The 19,718-nt window shown below is 43.4% G+C and overlaps 2 protein-coding genes across 8 annotated transcripts in view; one reads left to right on the top strand and one right to left on the bottom strand.

Annotated features, from left to right (window-relative positions):
- MED12L (mediator complex subunit 12L) overlaps positions 1 to 13,202 on the top strand; it is a 323,065-nt gene extending 309,863 nt beyond the window's left edge. For 5 of the 6 annotated variants that reach the window (XM_077864688.1, XM_077864687.1, XM_077864692.1 and 2 more), the window contains 2 exons: positions 6,083 to 6,164; positions 9,252 to 13,202. In XM_077864688.1, the coding sequence (XP_077720814.1) occupies positions 6,083 to 6,164; positions 9,252 to 9,304 (135 nt within the window). In that variant the 3' untranslated portion in view covers positions 9,305 to 13,202. The remainder of the gene's footprint in view (positions 1 to 6,082; positions 6,165 to 9,251) is intronic. The other variant, XR_013360938.1, reaches the window with a different exon arrangement.
- Positions 12,383 to 19,718, bottom strand: part of IGSF10 (immunoglobulin superfamily member 10) — a 57,304-nt gene continuing 49,968 nt past the window's right edge. Inside the window, exons 6-7 of one of the 2 annotated variants that reach the window (XM_077864685.1) lie at positions 18,674 to 19,574; positions 12,383 to 15,133 (exon numbers count right to left, since the gene is read on the bottom strand). In XM_077864685.1, coding sequence (XP_077720811.1) covers positions 13,225 to 15,133; positions 18,674 to 19,574 — 2,810 coding nt within the window. In that variant the 3' untranslated portion in view covers positions 12,383 to 13,224. Of the gene's footprint in view, positions 15,134 to 18,673; positions 19,575 to 19,718 lie in introns of those variants that run through there. The other variant, XM_077864686.1, reaches the window with a different exon arrangement.

Below are 19,718 nucleotides of genomic sequence, written 5' to 3'. Positions count from 1 at the left end.
ATATTTTAATATATATTCTATTCCTTTTTTTTCTTTTCTTACAATAAAAGAAAATAGGAGCACAAGAATAAAGTTATCTCTAATTGCTTATCTTCAGAACAGCAATAGCAGCAGCAAACCTCAGCAATATTAAGAAAAAATTGTCATTCTTATAATTTCTTAAAATTTGATATTGTTTCTTTGCTGGAGACCAAGCAGTGAGCTGGCTGTCAGTGAGAAGTCAGCTCTGACTCATTCAGAGCTCTGACTCACATGCAGTCTCAGGGGAGAAGTGGTAGTGGTTGACGCAGCCACCACCCTCCCTGTGACTTGCCCAGCTGCTATCTGGTGGCATTCACCAGTCAGTTCAGCTAGTGCTTGTTTGTCGTGTACAGTAGAGCCCGGCACTGGGCCAGAGGTCATGAGCACCCTAATGAAGTGCCAAGCATGCTCCCTGCCCCTAGACAGCTTAGAATCCTAGGAAAGCATGGAACAGTGGCATGGCACTTGGGAAGCAGGATAAGTACTAGAGAAGCTGAGTGAGTCTGCGAGGGCTCCTGTTGTTGCAAAGCACCCGCACCCTGGGGTGCTTAACCAACAGAAACGTGTTACCTCACAGTTCTGGAGGCTGGGAATCCAAGATCAAGGCGTCAGCAGCAGAGTTGGTTCCTTCCAGGAGCCAGGAGGGAGAGATCCGCTCCAGGCCACTCCCCCTAGCTTCTAGAGGTTTGCTGGTGGTCTTTCCATTCTTCAGCTCATAGAAACAAACATGATCTCTACCTTCATCCTCTCATGAGGTTATGTGTGCTTGGGCCCAGTTTTCAAGGACACCAGTCACATTGGATCAGGTCCTATCTTGATGACTTCATTTTAATTTGATTACTTCTGTAAGGACTCTATCTCCAAATAAGATCAATTTGGAGGTACTGGGGGTTGGGATGCCAACAAAGCTTTTTGGGACAACATAATTCAACCTGTAGCAGCAGAGGTCAGGAAGAGTAGGAGAAGCTCAGGAAGCCTTGTTGGAGGAGACTGAATGCAGTGGACCTGGAAAGGCAGTAGGATTCTTTTTTCAAGTGCTCTTTGTCCTCGTTGGCAGCAACAGCTGGAACATGTGGCACTTGATTGTTAACATGCGTGTAGGCAGGTTGGTCCCTTCTATGAGAGTAGAACCTATGAGTCAAAGTAACTTAGAACGGAAATTGCTGCTTTTTCAAAAAGCATCATCAGAAAACAGAGCATTTCTGTGAAAAGAGGAAGAAAGTGTTCAAAGGTCCATGCTTACAAATTAAATGTGGTGTCAGCTTAATATCCATGCCTGTGTTGTCATTTGCTTACTTAAGTCATTTGCTTACTTGTCTCTGATGAAAGAGCATCTGGAAGGAAACACTAGGCACCCTTGCTGGAAAAGTATATTTGGCCTTTCTAGTTTTAACCTAAATTACAGTTCTTATCTTGAAAAAATCCTTTAAAGTTTTTGAATTGTGATGATTAAATTAACTCTTCACTAAAGTTTTTAATGGGCCGTGATCTTTTCTTTAAAACTGCTTTTAGCTTTTAGGAAAACAAAGTTTCCATTATCCTGCTGTGTCCTTTCTTTTCATCTTAAATTCAGGGTGTCCTAATTGGGTGACCTGGAAAACATGCTAACAGAATACTGTAAAAAGTCAGCTTTTTAAATTAATTTACTGAGCCATTATCACCATCCTCTGCAGGAATTTGGATGTTTTAATTTTTATTTTCCTTTTTGAATGGAAAGGAGATGTAATGTATAGATGGAGGGATAAGGAAGACATTTGTGGGAGATGTCTGGTAAGAGGAAAGATAGATTTGATTTTTTTTCCTCTAAAAAGCTATGTACAGATTTTTTTTTAAATGGCTGTGTGCAACTTACTAATTAAACTGCAAACAAATTCATGCCAAATACTCTGAAATCTCTTGCTGCTGGTCCTTTCTGAGTGTGCCACCTAAGTGTGCGTACTTCTGTCCAGGCACTCAGATGAGGGGCCCCGGCAGTCCTTGTGCTGGAGCTGGTACTGATAAAGGGTTGTACTCCATCCATCACAGGAACCCCTAACTGTCTGCATGCTGTCCGTGGGCAGTGCAGGTTTCAAATAAATGTTACCTTGGTGCTTTGCCGTGTCTTTTGCTCACCAATAGTGTGATCACAGGTTTTAGGACACAGCTCTCAGGAGTCAGGAACTGTGCTTTGCTCACTTTGGTGTTCCTAGAACCCCCAGATATGCCTGGATTTGGTTAACTACTGTCAAATGACTTGTTTGTCGAATGTCATAGCAGTGAAGGGACAAAAGTCCCACACATGATCCATAAGTAAAGGAAAACCCAGTTCGGAAGGCAGGAGGTGTAAACAAGGTTTGAGGCAATGTGAAGGCCCACCACCAGCTCAGCAGCCCTACGGCTGCGCAGGGCCGTCAGTGTCCACTGCTGTTGCAAAGAAGGGCCCAGCTTTTCTGAGAAATGATTCAATGACATGTATTTAACTAGAAATGACTTGTCATGCTTGAACAGGAACATTGAATATTCTTGAATAAGCACATGTTGTCAAAATAGGGACTTAGGGATCGTTGAAAATCCATCATAATCAATTTTTAAATGATTGTTTTGAGTTCAGCAGAGAACGTTCTTAGTGGAGAGTAACTACGCCCTGTTGGCTAGTTGGCTGTACCTGACGGACACTGTTGAGCTCTGTGCGTTGCATTGTGGTTGCAGCAGGGGCACAGCACAGCTCCTGACCCCAAGAGGAGCGAGATCCAGAGTATTAGGGAGAGAAGCAGTTGTACACCGTATTTAATAATAACAAAGGTGTCTCTACAGGATACAAGAGCAGCGATGTGCTCTTCCAGTTCTGAAGGGAGTAGGTAAGCACTTGAGCTGACCTTTGAAGGACAAGCAGATTTTTAGGAGCTTGTGGGGTAGGATGAAGTTGGGAAAGAAGGGTTTCTAGGAGGAGAGATTAACATTTGCAGAGGCACAGAGGTGAACAAAACCGTGATCATCTCTCCTACTGATAAAGTGCAGAAAAATCTTTCCTCTTTATTTACCAGATTTAAGCATGAAAGGTTGACCATACACAGATAGTGATTTTTAGACTTATTTTACTTCTCGTAAACCTCAGTTGTCTCATGTATTGATTGACCCGTTTTGGTCAATTAGAAGTTCCAGCTTCCACTCCAGGGATGGTTCTGAAGTCTAGCCTACCATCAGGCCGCTTAGGGGAACCCTTTGAAAATACAGATTTCTAGCACATTTGCCCCAGAAATTTAAATTCAGGAAGTCTGGGGTAAGAGCCTAGGAGGATGACTCTTTAAATTTCCTCTGATGGCTTTTTGCTTTTTGAGCCAGTTTTTTTGTTGTTGTTGTTTTGCAAGAGCTCAGTGACTTGATTTGAAATGTGGAGCTTGGTGGCACTCTCTCCTTTCCCTGGCCATAGGTGCTCCAAGGGCCCAGGGAAATTGTCAGTTGGATCTTTTACCTGCTGGCATTCACATACAGGTGGAAGCAAGTTAAATCTTATATCCAAGTGGCCTCGAGAGAAACAGAGGCAGGAAAACACTACAACTGAGGAGACTGGGGACTGCAAGCCGTATCCCACCACTTCCTTCCGGGGGGGTGGGGGGAGCGCTAAAGAAACTGGTCCTGGTGTTTGGCCTTGGAGCTCCTTCTCATTCAAAAATCACTGTGGACCCAAAGAGCTTTTGCGTGTCTAATAATATTTATTCTATCGGAAATTAAAACAGAAATATTACCAATATTTACTAATATCCTAAAGTTCTCATTACATATTAACCAGAGATAACACTTTTATGAGCAATGAATGAATATGGAAATATGAATATTTTTCAGAGGAAAACATTCGCGAGAATGACTTTGTTTACCTTTTTAGAATTTTTTTTAATGTCTGAAGATCACACATTATATAGCCTCTGAAAAACTGCATTGTATACTCCTGAGACAAGGAGAGCGGGAACACCTAATGCCTTAGTATTATCATGAAAATGGTTTTAACTATGCAGATGCCCCCAGTAATCTTGAGGTCCTCTGAAGGATACTCTTAAGGCCACCCAGCAGAGCACCCATACCTGCGTACATGTGTGCATGCATACTCACACACTCATGCACATGGGCTTCCTATGTCTTAGTTACTGCAGAGGCTCCTCAGAATATGGACTCCCCACCCTATTTCTATCCCGTGAATTACTCTCTCTGTAGCAGATTTTAAATGAACTTAAAAGAAGACAGCTAAGTATTTGAATGGATAAATGTTAAGTATTTCTGCACTGTGCACCTCAATATGTTAGTTAATTAAATGAGAAGTTAAGATTAGACATCCTTGCAGCCCACCCCTTAGATGCTGTGATTATTTCCAAGTAAATTAGTACTTGGAAGCTAATATTCCCAATTAAAGATAGCGCTGGATTGCAGTTAAGATAGGAAGCTCTGAATCCCAAAAGTGTTGTCTGAATCCCTGCCCCATTACTTCCAGGGATCACGGGCAGGTGACTGGACACTTTGGTATCTCCGTTCCCTCAGCTGCTAAATGAGAGTAGTAGTAAAGGTTCACAATCCCTTATGTTCATTTCTAAATTCCGAACTGAATCTCGACATTTTATTTTGAGATGGAAATTTTATTTATAGCTCATTGGGTTGCAGAAGCTGAGCTGAGTGGTCATCAGTCTCATCCTGCAAGACAAGGACTAGTTGTGTGTTTTGCTACAGAAATTTAGTGTTTGATTGTGTGGTGCTGTCCTAGGCCTTGGTTGGTGGGTTTATTATGGATGTGTCATAGTAAATCATATATGCAAGGACTTTGGATAAAGGATTGAGAATAGGTGTTACCTGGTCAGGTGTAAATGGGCTGATGTATACAGACAATGCCTAGCACACCGCTGAGGAGCATATTTGCTTTTGTTAAGTAGGTAATATTTCCGAATAAACATAGAAACCACTGAATAGGAAAGGAAGCACTTTTTAATTTTACTCACATTTCCTTGGGAATAAAAGGTAGAGTTTTGCTTTATTTTTCCTCCTTGATTTGGGCAATAGAAAAAAAAAAAACTGGCAAGGTGCTATTTTCCTGCTTGGTTGGCATCAGAGAAAATGGTAGCGTTGGCTGACTTCCTCCTGCATCCGATGGGAGGGCAGAGTCCCAGATGAGCCCTGGACAGAGAGGCCACTGCTCTGCCCCACGGGATTCTGTCCCTGTCCATACGGGCCGAGGCCTGCGGAGCTGAGCGGATCCTCTGGTCCGAGAACTTTCATGTTGCCAGTGAAGGTGGCGTATGAGAGTGTGATGCTAACAGCCCCCGGCGAGGGCAGATCACGAGGGTACTTGGCCCTGGGGCCTCCCCTAGAGAGGACTCTTTCATCAGGCCCTTCAAATAAATGTTACCTGGCCCCTGGAGAAGGGCATTTACAACGGATCGGGATCGAGCGCTTCAGATACTGAGCGTCAGAGGCCGGGTGGGGGGCGGGATCCCGGTGGGGGGACCCCAGGTGGTAGTCTCTGTCCAGGTGAAGTGCTGAAGGTGTGTTGGGGGGACCCCAGGCGGTATCTCTGTCCAGGTGAGGTGTGAAGGTGTGTCGGGGGGGGGAACCCCGGGCCGTAGTCTCTGTCCAGGTGAGGTGTGAAGGTGCATTGGGGGGACCCCGGGTGATAGTCTATGTCCAGGTGAGGTGTGAAGGTGCGTCAGGGGGACCCCGGGCGGTAGTCTCTGTCCAGGTGAGGTGTGAAGGTGCATCGGGGAGACCCCAGGTGGTAGTCTCTGTCCAGGTGAGGTGTGAAGGTGCGTCAGGGGGACTCCAGGTGGTAGTCTGTCCAGGTGAGATGCTGAAGGTGCATCGGGGGTTGGGGGGGGGACCCCGGGTGGTATCTCTGTCCAGGTGAGGTGTGAAGGTGTGTCGGTGGCGGGGGGCGGGGGGGACGGGGCCGGGCGGTAGTCTCTGTCCAGGTGAGGTGTGAAGGTGCGTCGGCGGGGACCCGGGCGGTATCTCTGTCCAAGGGAGGTGTGGAGGTGCGTGGGGGGCCCCGCACCTGTGACGCCGGCGCCCACTCATGCCCTCCTGTGCTCTGTTGCGATTGCAGTTCTCCAGGCAGGGCTTGCAGCAGACCCAGCAGCAGCAGCAGACGGCGGCCCTGGTGCGGCAGCTCCAGAAGCAGCTCTCCAGTAAGTCCCCCTGCGCGCGGAGCACGTGGCTCCCCGGGGATTAGGAGCAAGCCGGCAAAACAAGGGGCGACCCCTCAAAAACTGCTCTGTCGCCTTCCTCCGGTACCATTTTCACCTGCATCGTGAGTCCAGGCTGGTTTGGTTTGTTGGGTTTGGGTTTGGAGTCCGCGCCTTCCTGCTCGCCCCACCCACCCCCTGCCCAAAGTCCCGCTGTTTTTTTTGTTTTTTTGTTTTTTTTTTCTTCAGTTCAGAGAAGTTGTTTTCCTCTGTTCCATGTGAACCTGGAAATGTCTCTTTTCGTTGGGGGAGACCCCCGTGCAACTGCAGGTGGAGGAGGGACGTGGCCCCTCAAAGTCCCTCGGGGAGGAAGGCCAGCACGTGTCCTGGTCCCTGGGGCCGTGACTGTCCCGGCCACTGCACCGTCCTCTCCCTCTGACAACCGTGCAGAGACCGCGGGCAGCAGAGCAGGGCAGTTTGTCCCCAGTAATTCCGGCTGCTATGCTGCTGTGATTTTTTTTGCTTTTAATTGTGCTGCCTCTCTAGGGCGACGCCCACAACCCCATCTAGGTGCTGGCTCCGCGTGCTAGTGTGCTCCCACGAATCGAACCCCCCGTGACCCAAAAGGATATTGGCCTGGGAGTTAGGAAGTCTGAATTCCGGTGCCAACTCTGTCACCATTCCCTGGATCATTTTTTTCTTTCTTTCTTTCCTTTCCTTCCTTTCTTTTTCTTTTCTTCCTTTCTTTTATCTTTTCTTTCCTCTCCTCCCCTTCCCTCCCTTTTTCTTCCTTTCCTTTCCTTCCCCTTCCCATTCTTCCCTTGCCCTTCCCCTTCCCTTTCCCTTTCCCTTCCCTTTCCTTTCCCCTTTCCCTTTCCCTTCCCCTTCCCCTTCCCCTTCCCTTCCCCTTTCCCTTCCCTTTCCTTTCCCCTTGCCCTTCCCCTTCCCTTTCCCTTTCCCTTTCCCTTCCCTTTCCTTTCCCCTTTCCCTTTCCCTTCCCTTTCCCTTTCCCTTCCCTTCCCTTCCCTTCCCTTTCCCTTTCCCTTTCCCTTTCCCTTTCCCTTTCCCTTTCCCTTTCCCTTTCCCTTTCCCTTTCCCTTTCCCTTTCCCTTCCCCTTCCCCTTCCCCTTCCCTTTCCTTCCCTTTCCCTTCCCTTCCCTTTCCTTCCCTTTCCCTTTCCTGCCCTTTCTTTCCCTTTACATTTCCCTTCCCTTCCCTTCCTTTTCCCTTCCCTTCCCTTTCCCTTCCCTTTTTCCTTCCCTTTCCACACACACACACACACACACACACACACACACACACAGAGAGAGAGAGAGAGAGAGGGGCAGAGATGTAGGCAGAGGGAGAAGCAGGCTCCATGCAGGGAGCCTGATGCGGGACTCGATCCCAGGACCCCGGGGTCACACCCTGAGCCGGAGGCAGGCGCTTAACCGCTGAGCCACCCACGTGCCCCAGATCATATACTTTTCTGGTCTGTGCACGGAGGAGACTAGTGGGATTGGCAGTTTCTTCTGGGTCTCAGATTGTGTGCTTGAGGTATTGAGTGAAGGCCAGCTAGTCCTAAAGACAGCGGCGGGACTCTGGGAGGATGTTGTCAGGACGGGGCCCGTTATGACTGAGGGGTAAGTAACTTGGGTTTGGTCTTCACCGTCCGCCTTGGCTGCTGTCCGTATTGATTTCCTGGCAGAGAGAAGGCCCCTCTTTATACCTTGTGTCTCTACCTGCTCATAACCAAGGTCTTCTTTCCTTTAAAAATATTTCCCTCTTTTAGCCTCATTTAATTTGTTAAATCATGTACATTGATTGGTCGTCTTTTCCAGATGTTGCTTTATAGGTGTGGTCTATTAAAACGTGTGGTTAAAATTTCATTGTTTTATTCAAGAGTTTGTATTTCTACATAGCTAAATTAGAGAATATAATTCTCTATTTAAATAGAGAATATGATTTTAAGGCAGAGACAACATGCTTATATCTTAGATTTTTTTTTCCCTAGTGTTTAGGAATAAGAACCTATGACTTTTATGCACTGACACCTATTTTGGGGGTGTACCTACTCTTATGGTTCCCAGAGCTCATGATATCCAGTTTTGTTTTGTTTTTTTTTAAATCCATCATTTATGGAACACTTCCTAGGACCCCCAGGCACCGTGACTTTACGTATATTAATGTACTTAATTCCTCAGCTGCCCCACGCATAGGTATCACTCTTCCCATATTCTAGATGAGAAAACAGCTAAAGAACAGGGACTCAGACTCATTTGCCCAGGGTCACTCAGCCGAAAGTAAAGGGCAGAGCTGGGACCTGAATTCAGATGGTCCCCCTCCAGAGCCTGCCTCTTAACCACAACATACTCTGCTCCCTTGATGTTAGCAGTTACGCCAGCCCCCGTTTGTTGAATATTGGCCACGACGTTGAGCCGCCCAATGCACAACTCCAGAGGTCTCCTTCTGTGTCCTAACCCATGTGAAGGAGCTTCTGGGTTTGCATAGTCTCCCAGAGTTGTGGAAGCACTAGGTATTTCTAAGTCGCTGTCATTTTTTTTGTGCCTGCTGGTCTTTATTTTTTCTGTGTGTGTGTGCGTGCGTGTGCACACATGCGTAGGCACACACCTGAGTCAACACACATAGCCACTCTCACACGCGTCTCTCTTGCATATCTAATGGCCATTTGCAAAAAAATTATCCCATTTCATCTCACTTTTTACAATGCCCATGTTAAAATCTCCGATCTGCTTCTATAGAAGTTTTGGGAACTTTCAACATGTTACAGTTACTTAGGGTCCTCTTGTGGTCAGCATTGGGTGGCTCCTGAGTTAAGAGACGGTGACTTCAGATGGGCCAGTTGCTCTTCCAAGGCTTTGTGCTGGCAGGTGTAGGACTCTGATGTAGAGCTGGTGCCTCTGTGGAATGAATTCAGTTACGGTACTTAGACCTCACCCCTCCATGCTCTGGGCTAGCTCGCTCTCCCTGGCCAGTCTCTCTGTTCCCCTGTGCTTGAGGCTGGTACTGAGAGCAGCGTCGAGGGGGTAGTGTCTATCTGTGGCACGATTTTGCCTCTGCAATTTTATTTGAATCTATTTTTCTCATCAGGTAACCAGCCACAGCAAGGAGTGACTCCCTATGGGCATCCATCACACTTCTGAATCTGGAAGAGGACACGACAGAAAGTTTTATGTTTGCACTGAAAAATAGAAAATCAAATTTAACACATCAGTCATCTTTTAGAGGTGTCCCTTTGTTCTTTCCTTTCTTTGAAGTTTTCCTATATTTTGTGCTACATTTCACTTAGAGGTATTTAAACAAAAAGAAAAAGGAGGAGGTGTGGTTTAGGGTTTTTTTTTTTGTTTTTTTGTTTTTTTAAGTTCAGCTTTGAAGTAGGTATAAAAATGTGGATCATGTGGGCCTACTTCAGGAAGAGCGTGGTACCAGATCTTTTGAAATTGGTGCTTTTTTTTTTTGAATCTCCTAGAAAGAATGAATTATGGCAGATTGAAAATATTTATGTATTCATTAATGATAAAGTTTGTTGTTTCCCACCCCCACCCCTACCCCCACCCCCCAAACCGTGCTGGACCAAACTACTGATTTCGAAAGGCATGTCAGATCTTGACGGGGGAGGAACCCATTTATTCTGCTTTCACCTTTGACGGTGAAATGGACATGTATTTGCATTGCTCTAATTTGAAATGTTTGTAATTTCATAAGCACTTTATAAACTTTGTTCTTATTTATGTAGGGATTTTTCTTTGCTTTCGTTGTGGTCAAAAGGTGCTGAAACAGATTGTTGCTTAGTACTTAAACTTCTTAGACCAAGAACTTAAACCAAGGCTTCTATGAGAGCCACCGTCAGATATGTGGAAGCCTCTTAGAAGTAGCCGTACTCGAATTTGCTTTCAGTGGCAAGAGCATCGACCAGAGTCTTTGTGAAGGTCCAACGTGTACATTCTAAAGGCCTGAACGAACCACCGTGGAATTGTTCTGATTATTTATTGCCAGATTTGGCAAAACAGACTCTTGGTTCTCCTGAACCTTATGCCAACTAGAGAAAAAAAAAAAAACAATCTTGCATCTGGCCTGAGACTCTGCAGCGCTCACACTGGACGTGGTCTCCAGAGAATCTGGCCCCCGAGTCCAGAAGGCTCTGGTTTTCCTAAAGATGTATGTGCTGTTTATTTTGTATGGTAAGTATTTGCTATTTTGAATTTAATTATTAATGTTGGTGTCAGTCTTGGTTGTGTATTGCATATACTGTATTTATAAATTGGTGCAAAAAGCACAAGTAAATTATACATCAAATTTATTATAAAGAAATAGTAACTATTTTAACTTTGTTCAAGTATGTGGTAATTTGCTCCTATTAGAGTAAAAAAAGAAAAATACAGTAAATTATTATCCGTTTGTGTAACTTAAGAGTATTCCATATAATATTTTTTTAGATTTAGATGCATAAAATTTTGAATGTGAAAATTGCAGGGCATTTTAAAACATGTGGGGGATATTTTCCCATGTTTTGTGTTAACTCATTTTCTTTTGCCATATGATTTTACATGTAATGTAGTTGAGCAGACTGTGAATAGATTTGTCTATAATGAGCAAAACCACGTAGAACTACTTTTTTAAAATGTAGCTAGTACAACCTGAGATCATTTCTTTTGCAAATCATTATATAAATAATTTATATCTTCCTAGGTGAGTTACTCATTGCAAAGTTTGACTCATGCAAATGACCTCAGATACATGTCCGCTTACTTTGCTGTGGCAACATCCATGTGAACTGCTTTGTACACTGTGAAATTTTTCACTCCAGCCTGCTCATTTCATGTTTACTCTGGGCTGGACAAGACTTTGCCAAAACATTAAAGACCATTCTTTTTCACTAAATTAACATACTCTATCTGCTTTCAGAAGACAAATCTTTACATTTCAGCTGGTTTTTGTATATCAGGTTTTGGGTTTTTCCTCTTGAGAATCATACTTTAGAGTCCATGAAGTTATTTTTCTTCCAAGTAATATATCCATATAATGATTGCCTTGGCAAAACAACCGAAATATGAATGTTGTGCCTAGTGAGTGAGTCCTGTCCCGTCCTGGTTTCCTTTTCAAGAATTATTGGTATTTAAAATGCCAGTTTTCAGTTTGAACCGTATATTTTTATAGCTCAGCATCGCAAACAGCAGTAATATTGTTTCAAGAATGAGTGTTATAATTGCATAGCATTCGTATGCACTTTATATTTTGCATAAGTTAGTGAAATTAATTTATTAATGATCATTTTGCACATGAAAGCTGTGGGGTATACCTTTTTTTCTTGTTGTGTCCTTTTCTTTTCAGGTGACTAAGCTAAGACATGGTAAGGCCCCATAATTCAGATTCTATGGAAAGTTGAGGAAAAACCTAGGACTGGCTTACCCCTGTGCATTATAAAGAGAACAACTGGAATTTTTAAGCTAGTTTTATTTAGCATTTTCCTTCCACGTAAATCCCACATCCTTAGAGGTTTCTTTCTTAGCAAGTGCATTAATTTGCATTAAAATGATCACCAGGGAAAGCCCTATCCTTTGACAGAAGCTGGTAATTTACTCTGTAAGATAGGAAGTTATCCTAGGATAAGATGGTGACCTCCCTTCCCCTTAAAAATAAGACTTGGAAATTGAATGTAATTGGGCAATCAGTGTCCCTTAGACATACCAGTTTACACTCTAGTCTGATTCCTAATAACTTCCATTTGTCATTTTTATTTACTCCTCTTGGCCCAGAAGCAGGAGGAGACCACAGTGAGAATGAGTATCCTTCCACCTCCTGTGGCCACAGGGTACCAGCGTCAGAGATAGGAGCAGTCAGGTCACCTCTCAGGTGGAGTCAGCTGAAAGTTGGTGTGATGACAACACAATGAAGTAAGCTCCCCTATGTCTGAAGTCATCAGCAGGGGCTAATATAGTTCTGTTTTGTGTGCTGAGATATCTGAGCAAGACCTATGGCATGTTCTTTTTTTCTCCACTTTAAATAACTGGCAAATAATTGAATAAATTCTGGATACGTTACACTGGAACCTCCCAGCCTCCAGAATTAGAAAAGATGAATCATAATATCCCCCCAAATCAATTCACATTGAATTACAAAAAAGCAACATTTTGTGTAGGTTTTATCAAATTTTAAGTACAATGAAACTTCATCATATGTATTTGTATATCAGATCTGGATTTTCCCCTTTTCCTCTCCCATAAAGGAGTATCACTTAATGAAATAACATGTTCATAAGGCAGTGGTTCCTTCTCAGAATATTTTCCTTATAAAGAGCTCCAAAGCAAAGATGGCTAGGTTAGATTTTGAAGTGATAAAGAAGTTTCATTGTATTTTGAGGCTTTTTAATGAGTTTCGGTAGCAAAGTAAGCAACCCCCTTTTCACTTTTAATGACGTGTAGGTGTTAAGTTGCTTTTTACATGTGGAAAAGTTAGCCTGCATTTATTTTAAATGTAGGTATTAAAACATTTTTGTATTCCACATCAATGAAAATTTTCAGTGTACACAAAATAGGGAACAAAAATGAAAACCATTCAGAACCTACTTTCTCTAGGTTTTACTAAAATATTTCTAAACCAGCCACAGAATATCTATACGTCAGAATGGTAAATTTACAATCAAGACTGCAAATTTAATCTTTTCCATTGTCTCTCTTCTCAAGAAGTGCCATGCTTGTAACATTGATAGAAGTTGGACACTAGGCAACTGTTAGTGAAAGAAAAAAGTCCATTCTTAAGAATTCAGATACATTCGCCATTTGTCATTTTATGGTGGACAGTTTTACCTTAATGTTCATTGTTCTTTGTTGGCAAAATAAAAGTGCCTTAAGTTAAAAGTTTGTTTGGAGATCAATTAACAAAATCATTATCAGTCATATTGCATTTATTTACAAGTCTTTTTTTTTTTTTTTGCATGTCCATGATAAATTTAATATTGTAAATGTACTCAAATTCATTTACATGCCTCTGGCTGCCTTTGATTAAACTTCTTCCAAAAAATAAACTCTGTCCAGATGTTGACTTTGTTCGATTTTATTTCATGTCAGATCACCTGAACGTAAGTTGTTGCATAATCGCTACCAAGTGAGTTCCTTGCTGTGCATTTGTAGATCCCAGAATCTGAAGTTTGGGGATTCTGAATGATGAGGGTACCACGGGGGTGAAAAGGCTCAGGTCCCCGAGCCCCCCCTTTATTTGGCATGGAGAGCGAGGAGTGGTCTGGCCTCTCCCATGTGATTTCTGGCTTGGGGATTCCCAGGGCCATACACCGGAGCTGAACGGCCGCTCCTGTCCTTGTGAGAATGCTCCTGGGTAGGCGATTTGTAATTCGGGGTGGGTAGGCTACAACCATTACTGGGACAGTAATCAGTGCGTGGCCGACGCTATTTTGAGCCGTACAAATATAGTTTCCCCTGTCATAGGCTGTTGCTTCTTTAATGACTAAGGTCCCATTTTCATGCAATGTGTATTTCTCAGTACTTTGAGGCCTATCTATTATATACCCGCTTGGTATAGTCCATTTGATGTTCGGCTTAGGGCTCCCATCAGACACACAGTGCAGTGAGAGAGAGTCTCCACTGATACAGTACACTGTTCCTAGTGCATAAGTAAGAATAACCGGCTGCTGGCCAATTTCTAGCACAATTAATTTTTCAATGTAGCCAACTTTATTTCTTGCTGCACACCGGTATTTTCCAGCATCATCCCGAGTGGTCTTGGAAATGATAAAAGACCCATTGTTTGCTATCATATACTGAGAAATTTGCAGTTCGTTGGGAAATCTTGTGCCATTTGGTAAAATCCAGATTATTTCAGGTGGTGGGTTTCCATCAACAGAACAGTTCAATGCTGTGGACTTCCCAAGCCGGGCAACAATTTTTTCATTAAATGGATTTCTGAATGTTGGTCGTCTTAGCATCTCCAGTACTTGTAACTGTACCACCAGCACGCTCTCGCCTCCTTCGTTCCGAGCCACACAGATAAAATCTGCTGAATCTGAAAACCTCACGTTCCTAATTTCCAAGGTTCCGTTCTTATGGACTGTGATTCTGCTCCCATAGTAGGGGGCTGTGAGGAAAATATTGTCTGGCATGATCCACATGATTTGAGGAGCCGGTGTTCCTTCGGCCCTGCAGTCAAAGTGTTTTTTGGAATGCCTCACGGCTGTGGCTTTAATGACTGTCTTGTTTGTGTACAGACCGTTAATTAATGGAGGTTTGGAGACAACATCCAGCTTGTACATTTTGGTGTCATCCCCACTGGGATTTCGGGCCACACATACATACTCCCCGGAATCGAGCAGTTTCACCTTGTGGATGGACAAAGACCCGTTGGCATGAAACGTGTACCTGTCTTTAGAGAATGAAATCATGTCATGAGAAGGCAGCAACCAAAATATCTTTGGTTTGGGTTCACCAACAACCTCACAGTCCAGGACAACTGTGTCTCCAGCTTTGATTCTCGTGTTGGTCTTGTAACCTTGCCTGATCCGCGGAGCCGCTGTGATTACTGTTAGGTGGACCTTCATTTCATCCTTCCCCAGAGTGTTCTGGGCGTAGCAGGTGTAATCTCCTTCCTCCGCAATCCCAACTTTGTTGAAGTACAAGGTTCCATTGTCAAAAAGGGTATACCTCCTGGGCCTGCGGCCACTGTCATCAGCTTGCATTGCATTGTTGATCATCGTCCCGTCAGGCAAACTCCAAGATATCTCAGGCACTGGGGAGCCAGAAGCCTCGCAGTCCACTTGGAAATCTTTCCCATGAAATACTTGCTTTTTAAAATGTTGCTTGTGATCAATTTTGGCTGGTTTCAGCCGTAGGCTCACGTGCATCAGTATCAGATCGTCCCCCATTCTGTTTCTGGCCACACACAAGTAGTCCCCTCCGTCTTTTTCTGTGATCGATCCAATAAACAAGGATCCATTTGGGTAGACATGGATGCGGCTGCCCATCCTAAGGGGAGAAGAGACAGATTGGAGTGTGCAGCTATTAGCGAGGGGTGAGGAGAGTTGTCCTTATTTCCATAGTATTAACTTTTTTTTAAGGTTTTATCTATTCATGAGAGAGAGAGAGAGAAGGGGGGTGGGCAGAGACCTAGGGAGAGGGAGAAGCAGGCTCCCTGTGGGGAGCAGATGTGGGACTCGATCCGAGGACCCCGGGGTCATGACCTGAGCCAAAGGCAGATGCTCAACTGCTGAGCCACCCAGGTGCCTCCACATAGGATTAGCTTTCTGGACATTTTCTTTAAAATGTTGCAATAAAATTAAAATCCGTGCTAGCTTATTTACGGTCTCCTAAGCCATTTCCTGAGAGAGAAAATTATCTAACTGAACAGTTGAAATGAGACTCCTTTACAAAGCTGATTTGAAAGATAAAAACGCTGCGACTGCTAGAAATATGGGATACCTTAGACACAGGACTTCCTAGACCATTTTAAATATCAAATGATTGTTCTGTGATAGGTCAGTAAAGAACTTTCATGCCTACTTGGCTCAGAAAAGATGCCAGATCATATTTTTCAAATAGATTAGCAAAAAAAAAAAAAAAAAAAAAAAAGAAGTTATTTGACTATAAAGTAAGTTCTCCTTTGCGATGAAGAGAGAAAATGCCGATGTAAGACTGATGAGAAGCCTGCCGTTGCATCCTTGTGGGGTCGCTGGAAAGTGGCTCCTCTCTGCTTTTGTGGAACCCTGTTCAACACTGGTTTTCCTCCCTAAAGTTATTGCGCAACATGCCATTACCACAGTGGGCCACCAGATGGCACGGCTTTCCTAATAAAACCAAATTTAGCTTTTCCGAAAGACCAGTGGAGATGCAATTGGTGCTAAAAACAAGATCGAGAACGTCTATGTACCTTTGTCTTCTAAGTTTTTTTGGCAATGTGCTAGGGAGGTGGGTGAAACTGGAAAGTGTGGGCAACCTTTCATAGCATAGCTGCGAACCGAGTCAAACAGCCCAAGTCACTTTTCATATTTCAGCAAACAAGAAGTATAGAGAATACTGCGGTACATTGCAAAAGGTACTGTTATTTTTAAATCTTTAAGTAGTTCCCCACTATACAGCCAGAAATACTTTATTTGGAGAGCCTGAGTATGTATAGATTTTTAGGTAGCCTTAGTAACTTGCTTCAGGTCACAGCGCTGGTTCTCAAACTCCTCTATCATTTCACCGTGCTACTCTACCACCTGATATTCTTTCCCAATGCTTTATAAAAGGCTGATTCTCCAACTTTGACACGTATAGAAAAATCATTTACAGAATATAAAATGAATCCTACCTCCAGAATTTGACTTAATCAGTGTGGAGTATGGCCTAAGCATCAGGATTCTCAGTTTCCCAGTAATTTCTGTGAGCAGCCAACTCAGAACCACTGCTCTCAATCTTGGCTTTCAGAAACAATTCTTTCACACTCTGCATCAGAATCACATGCTGCCTGCCTGATTTAAAATGCATATTTCCTGGCTTCACTTTTCAGAGATTCTGATTCACTAGATCTGGCCAAGGATCTGGGAACCCAGTGAGTAACAGATGTCCCAGGTGACCGTGACTCTTATGAACAGTAAAGTTTGAGGATTAGTCCCAAATGTTAGCAGGCAATAAAATGACCTGGAAGGCTTTTAAGAACAAGGATTGCTTGTTAAAAAAAAAATCAGTTTCTGATTCACCCAAGTTCTCAGGCAATGCTGATGCTACTGGCAGGGAGACTGCATCCTTTGAAAACCATTGACTTAGAGTGACCTTGTCCTGCCCCAAATTCTGATTCATCTGGCAGCTGTAATGTATAAGAAGAGACCATCGCTGTTTCTTTTTATAAAGTAATATCTTTAAAAGAAGATGTACTTTTCAAAGCACAGTGTTCCCGTAGTATGAGAAATAGAGGTCTTTATGAAGATTAATGCGCCAGGAAGCATCTGTAGTCCTTCTAAAGCAATGCTTCTCAGACTTTATTGAGCATGTAATTCATCTAGGTATCTTTTTTAAAGTGCAGATTCTGATTCAGCAAGTCTAGGGCGGGACCTGTGGTTCTGTTCTTGTAACAAGCTCTTAGATCATGAAGAGCAAGGTTCTGAAGAAAAGGAAACCATTCTGTGCTGAAACATAGGTCATACATGTCAAAAGTACTGGAGACAGGCTGGTGATGCCCTGAGTCTGAGACCATCTAAAAACCCAGAAAATGCTTTTTGGTTCAGGTGACAAGTAGGCTTTAAAGAAGGTGAAAGGGTTTTGCTTATTTTGGTCATGGTGGAGTAGACTCAGATAAACATAGCTATAATGGGTGTTTTCTCATTTTTAGAACCTAAAATCAAAACTTTAGAAGCTAGGAAGTAGAAACAGTAAGGGCTTTTTTTTTTTTTCCCTTCTTGCAATAAATTGCCCCTTTTATTAGTTGCTACATCTAAAGCTTCTAAGTAAAGAATATTGTAGCTTTTTTGAGGTCAGTGGCAAAATAATAATGGAGGTGTTCGGTTAGCAAACAAGTTGAATTTCATTATAAAAGAAAAATAAAATGCCAGTACCTCTGGTGGGCCCCTGGTAGCATCTGTGATCTTTATTTTTTAAGACGTATTTGAGAGAGTGCACAAGTTGGGGGGGAGAGGCAGGGAGAGAACCTCAAGCAGACTCCCCACTGAGTGCAGAGCCTGAGGCAGGGGACCCCAAGACCGTGACAACGAGCAGAAATCAAGAGTCAGGCTCAACTGACCAAGCCACCTAGGCACCCCATCTGTAATCTTTACACACTCTGCCGCTGCTTCCACAATTTGAACAATCTGTGTCCCATAAATACTTCCCGAAAACAAAATATAAAGAATCTACTTAATTTCCTTGCTGTTTACTGCTGAAGGATCTGTTGGACTACTTGATAAAGGTTTATTCTGAGATACTAATAATGTTTTAGAACACTCTCCCAACTTCCTTTGGGTAAAAATTTAAAGACATTTAAATTTTTTTTCATGCCTCTTGATAAAAAGACTTCCATTTTCCAAAATTGACTTAACTAAATCCAGTAAATGTTTTAGAACTTTTCCTTGACACCCTAAATTTTGAACTTTATTATTCACATCACATCGGTAATGCCTTCTCTACTTCTTGCATTGTGGCTTTTACCTGGGTAGTGGAAACTGTATTCAAAATCACACAAAACCTTGATCGCATTACAAAATTCCCTCCTCTTTTTAGGGAAATTAGATCCCTTTACACAGTTACCATTTTAAAACTGCCACAAGTATGAAAGCCAATGAAATTGTTAATTTGCATTTCACTATGTAAATTCAGTAAGAATTGAATAGCTGGCCCTTAGAGTTAAGCATGTAAGAAGCTTCATTTTTATATATTAACCTCGAAAGGATTAGGTCTCTTTAGAAAGTTGCTTGTACCTGCAGTCTGTGAGCTCTCCAAATCTCCTGCTAGCCTCGCAGTATCACTTTTTCCATTTCAGAAATTATAACGCTAAATAGATAAAGAAGACAATCTCAACACAAAGGTATGGTTTACCTGTGCCACTGGTCAACAATAGCCTTGGATGGCAGCCTCCAGATTATTTTGGGTTTGGGTTCCCCAATGGCTGAGCAGTTCAGTAGTAATTTGTCCCCAAAATTCACCTCCGTCCACTTCTGAGATGCAAATTCTATCCTGGGGATGGTTTCTCGCTCTTCCACTGTAAGAATTACCACCCTTCTCTCTGAGCCAGTGGAGCTGGTAGCAATGCATTCGTAAGTGCCCCTGTCTGACGAGGCTACACTTCTTATATGCAGAGTCCCATTTGGAAATAACAGCAACTTGGAATTTATAGACTGCAGTGGCTTCACTTCAGTGCCATCAGAGAGGACCCAATGAACACTGGGCTGAGGCGTTCCTTTGGCAGTACAGGGCAATTTCAAACTTTCACCCCAAGTCCCTACAATGACTTGCCTCTTTTGCTCTAGGATAACAGGTGGGGCTGCAATGACTTGTATTTTGACCAGCAGTGAATCCTGGCCCGCTGAGTTGCTGGCCATGCATTTGTAAAAGCCTCGGTCATAAATGCTGAGATTGTGGAGGACCAACGTTCCGTCAGAGGTCACCAGGGCCTGCCTATTCCCCTCAGAGGATTCTGAAACCACCGTTTGGTTTGCGAGAACCCAGGAAATTGTAGGACTTGGTCTACCTTCAGCTCTGCACTTCAGCTCCACAGTGCTTCCAGAGTGGACTGTGATCTCTTTGGTGCGTCTCTCCAGGATCCTGGGGGGATAGGAGACCACAGACAACGTGACGTGAAGGCGGTCAGTGCCGAGTGGATTGGATGCTGAGCACAGGTACTGTCCGCGGTCCTGAACGTCCACTCTCTGTATGGACAGGGTGCCGTTGGGGAGCACCTGGAATCTGTTATTCTGTTTCCTTTCAGATATATCGAATCCTGATAAGAAGAAAGAAATTTATAGTCATAGGTTCTCAAAGTTTAAACAGAAAACAAATTGTTCAAGGGGGGGATCTCAAGAGGAAAGCTTTGGGGGCTGCTGTTAGGTTACTGAGAGTAGATATGTTTAAAATTAAAATTAGG

Source organism: Canis aureus, chromosome 22 (assembly GCF_053574225.1).
Source record: "Canis aureus isolate CA01 chromosome 22, VMU_Caureus_v.1.0, whole genome shotgun sequence".
NCBI lineage: Eukaryota > Metazoa > Chordata > Mammalia > Carnivora > Canidae > Canis > Canis aureus.
Note: the sequence above shows the minus strand (reverse complement) of the source record. Positions and strands in the feature narration are given on the sequence as shown.